Genomic DNA, 10,821 nt, shown 5'->3' with positions numbered 1-10,821 from the left:
CCTGAAGCCACCGGGGTGGCGGTGCCACCGGGCTTGGGCCCGCCATCGCTGCTCGCAGCTATATTTATTCTTCTTCTTCTTCTTCTTCTTCTCCAAAGTAAATCGCATTTTAGAGGGCCTAAACGTGCTCGAAAACTCATGAAACTTTGCACACGCGTCAGAAGTGGTGAAAATTTACGTCTGTTATGGGTTTCGGAATTGGGCGTGGCAAAATGGCTCAATAGCGCCATCTAACGTACAGCCCCGCTCGCTACATAACACTAGGGGTTTGAAATTCGGTACACACATTTATCAGCCCAGTACCTACAAAAAATTCTCTTGGAGCGAAATCCGAAACCGAACAGGAAGTCAGATATTTTGAATTAATTCACAGTTTTTTGCATTTTCCAGACGTTGTACTTTAACGAACTCCTCCTAGAGATTTAATCAGATCAATGTCATTTTTGGTCAGTCTAATCTAAAGGCCTTTGTGACGTTAAATTGCGAAGATCTAGAGTTTTCACTGAAGGGCGTGTCCATGGCAGCCTGACAAAGTTTGATGTTTTCGCAATGAAAAAGGAAGTTGTTGTAACTCAGACAAACAATGTCGGATCTGCCCCAAACTTCACATGCTTTATTAGAGTCCTGACCTGAAGACATCTTCACAACAATATTCAGTTACAGTCATAGCGCCACCTGGGGGCAACAGGAAATGACATGTTTTACACTGTGATTAACTCCTCATGGAGATTTAACCAGATCAACATCATATGTTGTCAGTCTAATTTTAAGACCTTAGCGATGATAAATATCAAAGATCTTGAGTTTTCGGTGAAGGGCGTGTCCGTGGCGGCCTGACAAAGTCTGATGTTTCGCCATGAATAAGGAAACTGTTGTAACTCAGGCATACTATGTCCGATCTGCTCCAAACTTCACATGTGTGATAAGAGTCTTGGCCTAAAGACATCTATTTGATAATATTCAGTTAGTCATAGCGCCACCTGCTGGCAACAGAAAGTGGCATGCTTTATACTGTAATTCACTACCAGATTCACATTTCATCATGCCACGAAGTACCAGACATGCTAGAAACACGTTAAATCATGCAACACTTGGCTGAGTGCTAATGTATGCGATTAACGCCACGAAAGAAACAGGAAGTTGTTGTAACTCAGGCATACAATGTCCGATCTGCTTCAAACTTCACGTGTTCAATGATAGTCCTGGCCTGAAGACATCAACATGGCAAAATTCAGTTACGGTAAAAGCGCCACCTGTTGGCCGCAGGAAGTGTGGCATTTCGAAATGACTTTGGCATAATTCTCCTGTATTCACTCACTTAAATGCATGAAGCCCACTGTTCACTGTTTTCCTGAGGCCAACGGGTGGCGGTGAGCCCGGGTGCGAGGGCCCTCTCAACGCTGCTTGCAGCTTTAATTTATTTTATAATTTTGTCCTTATGAATCTTATTAATCTTTTGTTTATGAATTCTAGATCCATTTTATGCCTTATGTTACATGATTTTCCCTGTACAAATTGATTTCTTTGTGTATTTTTCTTTGAGACTTAATTGCATGATGTACCATTATAACAAAGTGCATCTGTTTTCATCTCTGCAGACATGAGATGATGCAAGATCCGCTAATATTACAAGAACATGGTCACCTTATCAGATCTGCTAGGTGCATCTTGCAAATGGTTGCAAAAGAAGTACCAAGAATTTGAATAGGTACTTTCCATAGTTCCTTCCTGTAAGCAGTGCACAGCATGTAAAATGTTTAGTTTCAGAAGACTTGGACTTTTTTCTTGTCTCTCTATTCATTCTTCTTTTTGGGCCTTTCTTTCTCTATACTCTGATCTTAACAAACTTTATCTGTTAGATATAATACTTTGGATTTTATTATCTATTGACTAAGATGGAATGTATTTTTCTATCTTATCTTGATACTTATTTGCTATTACAATTTTAATATTTACTTGATTCATTTCTTGTCATTTTATTTCTTAAAATTTGTTATTCTTTATTTAAAATTTGATCTCTGACATAATCATTGCTCGTCTGGATCACACTGCATCAGTTCCTAACAACAGTAACTTGTGAAAAAGATGTTGGATACACTTTAGCATTGCCTACTTTTAAAAAGAGAACTTATTACAGAAATAATATACTTTAAAAGAATGTAAACTAAATTTAACATTTTCAGACACTTAATTGCATGTTAATTGCAATTTTGAAAATGCATAGCTTAAAGGGATAGTTCACCCAAAAATGAAAATTTGATGTTTATCTGCTTACCCCCAGCACATCCAAGATGTAGGTGACTTTGTTTCTTCAGTAGAACACAAATGATGATTTTTAACTCCAACCGCTGCTGTCTGTCAGTCGAATAATGGGAGTGAATAGGAACTCGAACAATAAGAGTCGAAAAAACTTACATCGATAAATCCAAATTAAACCCTGTGGCTCGTGATGACACATTGATGTCCTAAGACACAAAACGATCAGTTTGTGTGAGAAACCGAACAGTATTTATATAAATTTTTATCTCTAATGCACCACTATGACCAACTGGTGGTGTATTAGAGGTAAAAATTGATATAAATACTGTATAAATCTACATCTTGGATGAGCTGGAGGTAAGCAGATAAACATCAAATTTTCATTTTTGGGTGAACTATCCCTTTAAATAAAATGCAATTAGCTACTGTAAGTTTTAGATGTTTTAGTTTTTTCTTGGCTATATATATATATATATATATATATATATATATATATATATATATATATATATATATATATATATATACATTTTAAGACTTTAAGTACACTACAATTTCACATTCTATACAATTAATTTTATGTTATATAGCAATATACTTCTAAGATCTGAAGTACACAAATGTACATTCTATACAAGAAGCTCAGTTATTTTTCACAAGGAGTGTATCATGGAATTTCTGTACACCTTGTGGCACCAAATGGAAATGCAAAAACACTGACTCTCATTCACTATTAATAATTGGATGGGTTCTTTGATTGTTTTCAATCTGTTTTCTTATACACTCCTCCCATCTGCCAATTGGTTTAACAAACATAGTCACAATATCATTCCATTGGTTGAATGGTGAATGAGTGTTACAGACAATAAAGCACTCACCTTCCACTTTGATTGAAAAAGCTGCACTCTGCTGGGATTTCATTGGTCTGTTCTCTCTATCTCCCCAACAATGATATTTATCCTGATCAGACATAGAAACTTTCTCAATAGTGAGAGTCTCTCTGCTTGTGATTTTCTCTGGCTCGCCTGCATCAAATGTGCTGCTGTATTTAGACCACTGAAATCTCCAGTCATTGTAATGAGACTCTATTGCACACTTCAGAGAGATGGTCTCTCCAATGAACACAGACCTGTCTGGATCTGCTGTAATTGTTGCTCTGGGTAGATCTGTGAATAAAAAATAAATAAATAAATAAAAAATCGTGAGTGTATAATGCAGAAATAAACACTTGTACTTGAACGATGATGTTAGCGAAATGCGTGTGAATATTATATTAACCTGATACAGTCAGTGTAACAGAGTCGCTGATCTCTGATTGGTGCGAGTCTTGTTTCTTCTCTCCTCTACAGGTGTATTTACCACTGTCAGACTCATAAGATGTGAATTCATACACTCTCTCTGTGCAGCGGGTGATCAAACCATCTTTATACCAACTGTATGTCCAGTCAACCTCTTCCTCTATGTCACATCTGAGAGTGACTGTCTCTCCGCTGAAGACACGGTCACTAGGCATTACAGTCACTTGAACTTTTGGTCTTGCTGAAAAATCAAACTAAGGTTAATTTTGTCATACAAACATTGTGAAACACTTAAACACTTAAAGGGGCAGAAAGCGATTTCTGAGAAATACTGTTGATTTATGACTCTACACCCAAACAAACACACCCTTCCCTTAATTGCTCTGCCACAAAATAATGAACATGAATGCAGTGCAACACAGGTAACCACTAACAGGTGGTTCACACAATTAAGGATGAATCAGCTGTGATTCAACAACTACAACAGCATTTCTTGGTTCTGTGAAACTGCAAAAAAACAATGTTACATTTTGAGCAGAAACAAAGCAACCTCGGCACCAAGGCCTTCCTGCTCTCTAACGTCTCTCCAGCGCAGGTAAGCTTTTCCAATATTAATATGGGTCCTAGCTCTTGTCTGAACATAACCATTCTTTTTCCAATTATATTTCTCTAGTTTTTCCTCATTGGTAATATCTCAGCCACCTCTCTTTCTACAGTCTTTCTAAATGTTCTGCTTGCTCCCTCTCTCTCCACTACCCCATCATGAGCATATTCACTACTGCTGCTTGGCTACAAGAGTGTTTTGGTGCTCGGTGGGTCCAATCCACTTTGATTTTTCTCCTATTTACACAGCCAGGACTATGTACAAACACTTTTTTTTTTTTCAGGACACACACAGAACAGATATCTTGCAAATATTCACAAAATTGTTTGTTTAGATGTTGATTTAAATTTTCAACAGCATTTCTCAGAAATCACTTACTTACACCTTTAAGTCTTGAGATGAGAAACTGTTGCAAGTAACAATTTTAATTAAATGTTATTAGATAGCATGCATTAATAAAATCATAAACAAGAAAGTGAGTGATACTAAGAAATAACTTGTATTTAATTAATAATCTGCAATTATTGTGTAATGATATCTAAAGCATGTTACACACTGTGAATATAATTACAATATTACACTGAAGTAAATTTTCAATCAGAAATGGCTGGTAAATTCACAAATAATTAAAATAATAATTAACATTGAATTAAACATGACATTTTGAAGTAGATAGACTGAAATATTTTTTAGTGTATAAATAATATGCAATATGTGTAACATGAACACTGTTTTATACAATTGTATTAAAATTCTCCTTTCTCACTTTACTTTTTTTCCCCAGTTAGTAATAGTAATAGTCTATATTTATATATGCAAATGAAGCGTACAAGAATATTTTAGATAAAAATGGCATAAATCATCACCTTGAGTGTATCCAGACAGAGTGGGTGACATCAGCACTAAAAGTGGGAGAAACCCATGCAGACATGAGGCATTTCCATTAATACAGCACAAAGTGTGTGTGACGTGTTAGTGACGTCCTGTGGTGTGGCACGCTACTCTGTCTTGAACTATTTTAGTATTTTGACAATTTATAATTATTATGCATGCATCTTTATGAACTCTTAAATTGAGAGGCTACGTGGATTGTACATTTTAAAAATAATTTGTCACTCCACAGGACCATAAACTAGACAAACTTACGGAAGAGGATTAGGGCCAAGCAATAATATTAAAGTTGTTAAATTTCTAGAAAAAACTCGTTAAATTACGAGAAAAAAGTCGAGATAAAATGTTGAGAATAAAGTCATGAAATTATGAGAAAAAAGGCGTTAATTTACGAGAACAAATTCGTTAAATTACGAATTTGTTCTCATAATTTAACAACTTTTTTCTGGTAATTTAATGACTTTATTCTCATAATTTAATGAGTTTATTCTCAACATTTTATCTCGACTTTTTCTCGAAATTTAACGACATTTTTCTCATAATTTAACGAATTTGTTCTCGTAATTTAACAAGTTTTTTCTCGTAATTTAACGAGTTTATTCTCAACATTTTATCTCGACTTTTTTCTCGAAATTTAACGACATTTTTCTCATAATTTAACGAATTTGTTCTCATAATTTAACAAGTTTTTTTCTCGTAATTTAACGAGTTTATTCTCAACATTTTATCTCGACTTTTTTCTCGAAATTTAACAACATTTTTCTCATAATTTAACGAATTTGTTCTCGTAATTTAACGAGTTTATTCTCAACATTTTAACTCGACTTTTTTCTTGAAATTTAACAACTTTAATCTCGAGATGGGTTTATTTTTTTATTATTGCTTGGCCCTAATCCTCTTCCGTACAAACTAGGCAAATAGGTCATTCAAAATTGTTAAGGTAGACTGTCATTTTTTTTATTATTATTATTATTATTATTTTTTTTTTTTTTTTTTTTTTTTTAATATGTCAATCGGTTCTGACAAAAATGTTATTTTTGGGTAAACTAACCCTTTAATCTTGAACCTCCGGGGAATCACCCATTTAAAAAAAAAAAAAAAACAGAACAGAGGAGAGTCTGCTGGCAAAAAGAGAATGTGACAGAGCTGAGTCATGAGCGAGGACACATAGGTGTATCCCTTGCATCCCAATGGGGTGGAGCTAAGACGAGAGGAAAGGAAACAAGTAAAGGAAACGAGGATACCTTTAAACATTTAATACATTCCCTATAAACAAAATTAAAATGTTAAGCATCATCAGCCCATATGCTTTTGACATGAATTAGTTCTGTTTGATAGTTAACGTGTCTTTGTATCTGTTTCAAAAAATAACAAAATAATTGATCATATTTTCTTCAAGGTTTGACTGTTTTAATATGCTCAGTTTATCAGAGTTCTTTAATTAAATGTTGGTTTACAGAGCTTTATTAATATATAGTATTAATATAACATTGCTCGTAGTAGTCTTTTTCAGCTAAAAAGAGACCAGTGACCAGCTCATTTTACAACTGTTGAAATACAAAGTTCTGGCATGAAACTCTAGATGGCGCAGACTAATAGGACCTTTAACACACCTGCTAATTATCACATCATTATCTATAGGTCACAGATTATTGGTTCCTGCTGTATTAGTAGCCAATGAGTTTGCGTGCTTAATCTTTAAATACATGAGTTAGCATTGCTTAGTAGCGCAGCGTGCTTCAGAAATCATCTAAGATAAGTACATGGGTTTTACACTATATCACTGTGCATTTTTGCGTAGTCTGCTTTATCAATTCTATGTCATATCAACAGTCTGTTTAATGCTTAGAGAGAATTACTAAGCATTTTAGCAGCTAGCGCATATGCATGTATATAATGATACAGAGACAAGCTTGCTGAACTTTAAATGGAAACAGGTTTCGCTTTTGTATCACATTCTAACGAAGCTACAGCAAGTATTTTGTACAACTTCAACAACTCTTCAAGGCTGATGTTTCATGTACCTACGTGTTCAGGCTGGGTCAGCTGATGCATGTTGGAGTCATGCTCATTAATTTTCCGTTCATCCAAATGAGTTTACTTTTTAGGAGTATACAGGGTTACAATGACATTATCAAACGATGCTACATCATTATACTATTGTTTGCTCAGGTGGTCGTGGAGAGTTTCTTATCTCTATTAGCCTGCAACGTTTTACCATTTGTTAAAGCCACACATAATGTGTGTTCTAATTGGTATGTTTGAGCCTTTTGGCTCAGACACACATAGACATAGGCCACTAGAGCTAAGCCATTGGGCGTGGTAGCCCAGGCACACATAGTCTAATAGGCCACTAGAGCCAAGCCTTACAGCCCAGAATTACTTCTTGTGGCAAAAATGGGCCAGGCACACATAGATGGCATACACACGGTTCCTATGGCTCTTCGGAGCAGCAGCAGTACATATGTTTTGGCGGTAGATCTGCTGGGGGGTTAGGGTGAATCATCATCTTGCCTTTTGCATTGATGGGGGATCTCTGACATCTCTGGGCTTGTATTGTCCAATATCATGTCACCTGCTCTGTTGGGGGGTTATTCATGTACGCTATATTGTACAGCAGCAGCATGTCTTACTTGCTCACAGCAGCGGGTCGTGTATGTATTGGCAGTAGAAAGTTCCGTACTTGCTCTGCAGCAGCAGCAATAATCAACAGCAGCAGCAGCAATTAAGCAGCAGCAGCGTAGCAGATCTATTCCGCCAAGACCAAATATATCTACATTGTCATATCCATTACCATACCAAACACTCCGAGAGTTGTCATGACAGAATTGCTGAGATCAAATACATTTAACACTTCAAGAAAACATTTGCATTACAAAGTCTATAAAGTACAGTATCAAAGTTGGCCCATTTGATTTTAAGGGTTACAGTGCACTGTAAAAAGTAATACACTCTATCTACTCAATAAAATTGTAGCAACAGATTACAAGTAATATTATTAATTAAATTCAACATATAAGCATTGAGTTAGAATTAATCAAATTAATTACTTAAAAGTCAATCATTTAAAATGTGCAAAATTAGCAAACACCATTACAAAAAACTCAAACTGACATAAAAAGTTTTATGTTTTACTCATTTTAAATGGTTGACATTTTAGTAATTCATTTGATTAACTCTAACTGAATTCTATTTGCTGAATTTAAATAATAATATTGCTTGTAATCCGTTGTCAAAATTTTATGTAGTAGATCTAGCGTATTACTTTTTACAGTGTGGAATATTTAGACAACTAAATTATGACTATTTGGGGTGAAAAAACCTTGACCAGCATTATAAGTGGATCTCAGAATGGAAAAAAAGGTATATTTAAAATGTATTGTATGACCTCTTTATTACTCCCAATTTGCCTTCAGGTAAGTGGGACAAAGAAATACATCCTAGATAAGTCATGAAAGAAAGTTTGGTAAGAACTGAGTAGTAAGAACCAGCATGGGGAGCCCATCCTCTCAAAATGGTTTTAGAGACAATGATGAGGGAGATAATACAGTCAAGAAACAAAGCATATAGCGTATGAAGCACAAAGCCAACATGCATTTTACTCACATTGTTTTCCTTGATGTACACTTGAAATAAACCATTACTTGAAAGTGAACCATTGTGAACAAAGAGTGAAGAACATTTTCGAACCATAAACCTTTTATATGGAATTGAAAGTTTCCATTGATGGAGCCATCAATGCCAATAAAATTTTTTTGAAATATTTTAGAAATATTTTTGAGAGTGTAGCACAAGATGTGTTGAAGCAGCACTGTGGTTAAAGCCACACGCTCTATTGCCATTTTACCGAAAAAAGACAATAACTGCCCTACATATTTATATTTCAAATAGCTTTGTTTATAGACTTATTTTATTTTTTTTTATTTTTTTTTTGTCAGATGTTGCTGTGTTGTACACATTTAAAAAATAAAAATAAAACTGGGTTGTTAGGATAAATCACTTATGTTGATGCTCTGGATAAAACACTTATGGTTAATTTTTAAAATAATATTTATTTTAATAAACAAAATAATAGAAATAGAAAATAATACTTACCGAGCATTAGCAAAAGTGCACCAATTTCCATAGTATTCTATTAATAATAGACTATCAAAGTCAAGTATTGTGGATAATTTCACATATGGCAATTTGCAAAAACGAAAGATGCAGAAATAACCTTGCAGCCTGTAATCCTGCAAATTCACAGGTGTAGGCAGGCTTTATTTAGAGACAAAGTATATGATGTCACTGGAACACAAAGTGAAGTGTGAATGGACCCCCACGCTTTTGTTTTATATAGACATTGTGTTTCAATGCGGCATGAAAAGGTGAGAAAAGGCTTGCGGTTTAGAAGTGCAGAGAAACATCAGCATGATCTATCATGTCAATAAATGTAATAAATACTGAAATGTTAATTTTTGCTTCTTAATTTTTGGTCGCACTTTATATTACAGTTTTTCTCGATTGCTTAAAGCAGGGGTCTCAAACTCAAATTGTCGGGGGGCCGTTTCTGTGATTGACACCTCATAGGAGGGCCATATTATCCTTCAAGCGCAAGAAAGCGCAACATTTCAGAAAATTTACTTTCCTTTGCATTATTTCTCATTTACTTCAAATTTCATTAGGCCTACTAAAATATTTTTTATATCTATACTATATCTTATTTAACATACTAAATGTAAACAGCAGTGTCTCTCTCATTGTTACAGAGTGTAATATAATACTATTACTAATATAATACTATTAATTGAAATAGTCTGGTGCGACTTCTCACATCCAACAAGATATATGGAATAAAAAATCAGTAATTTAGGAACAAAACCCGTAACACTTTTGGCGTGGAGGGGTCAGAAATAAACAAAAAAAACTGGAGCTATATATCAACTTTATTTTGCCAAAAAAATAAAAATCTCTCATTGTTACATACATTATTAGTTTTTAACATCTAGTGGAAGTATTTTCCCTTACTTTATGTTAGCTTAAATAACATTAAAATCTTGCACTGAACAACACTGTACTGAACAAATACAATCCCTGAATACATTTGTACACTCCTCTGTTTCTTGACAGACACCTGCAGCGCTTCTGCTCACACAGCTGGGCCACATTTGTCCAAGATGCCGTTTGAGCATCGGTAACGTTTAATGGCTGCCTCGGACGCGTTTCGGTGGTTTAAATCGGCGCTCGTGACTTAAAGTCGAGTGCTTTTACTGTAATTTAGGCAAGCGCGTCATAATAGAAGCGATTGAGAGCGCGGCTCATGGTTGCATAGCAACGACAGACGCCACTGGAGCGAAAGCGCATTGGAAAGGAATAGAACGCGGCGCGGCCGCTTATGTGACGCGATATGTGAATGCCCCAACGGCGACTTTTGCATATCAGACAGGTAGCAACTAGAGAATAATAATCATAATAATAATAATTTAGCGGGCCGGATTATGTTTTATTTTTGAGATCAGTTGCGGCCGGGTAGAGGGGGTGGGCGGGCCGTAAATGGCCCGCGGGCCGGCAGTTTGAGACCACTGGCTTAAAGACTATAACCAGGCAATAAACTAAAATTTTAATACCATAGAGCCATTTATCAGAAAGCACACCCATTTCTCTAAACTATAAACACAATTCCCCTGTTTTGACACATGAGTCAGATTTGTTGAACTGTCACTGAAAATCTCTACACACAAATCCTATGGAGTTAATATTATGCCATAATTAAACAAAGAAATCAAGCAT

General features: G+C 35.3%; 1 protein-coding gene across 1 annotated transcript; it reads right to left on the bottom strand.

The window, feature by feature from the left end:
• Nucleotides 1-2,900: 2,900 nt before the first annotated feature.
• Nucleotides 2,901-9,279, bottom strand: LOC125264194 (carcinoembryonic antigen-related cell adhesion molecule 5-like). Its single transcript, XM_048183397.1, has 4 exons — nt 9,148-9,279; nt 5,028-5,063; nt 3,538-3,798; nt 2,901-3,425 (listed from the first exon to the last, which is right to left on the bottom strand). Exons 1-4 carry the CDS (start codon nt 9,176-9,178, stop codon nt 2,983-2,985), a joined length of 771 nt encoding a protein of 256 aa, XP_048039354.1. The 5' UTR covers nt 9,179-9,279; the 3' UTR covers nt 2,901-2,982.
• Between the last annotated feature and the right edge of the window lie 1,542 nt (nt 9,280-10,821).

The sequence above is a fragment of the Megalobrama amblycephala genome, linkage group LG3, assembly GCF_018812025.1.
Source record: "Megalobrama amblycephala isolate DHTTF-2021 linkage group LG3, ASM1881202v1, whole genome shotgun sequence".
Taxonomy (NCBI): domain Eukaryota; kingdom Metazoa; phylum Chordata; class Actinopteri; order Cypriniformes; family Xenocyprididae; genus Megalobrama; species Megalobrama amblycephala.
This window is presented reverse-complemented; position numbering and strand designations above follow the sequence as displayed.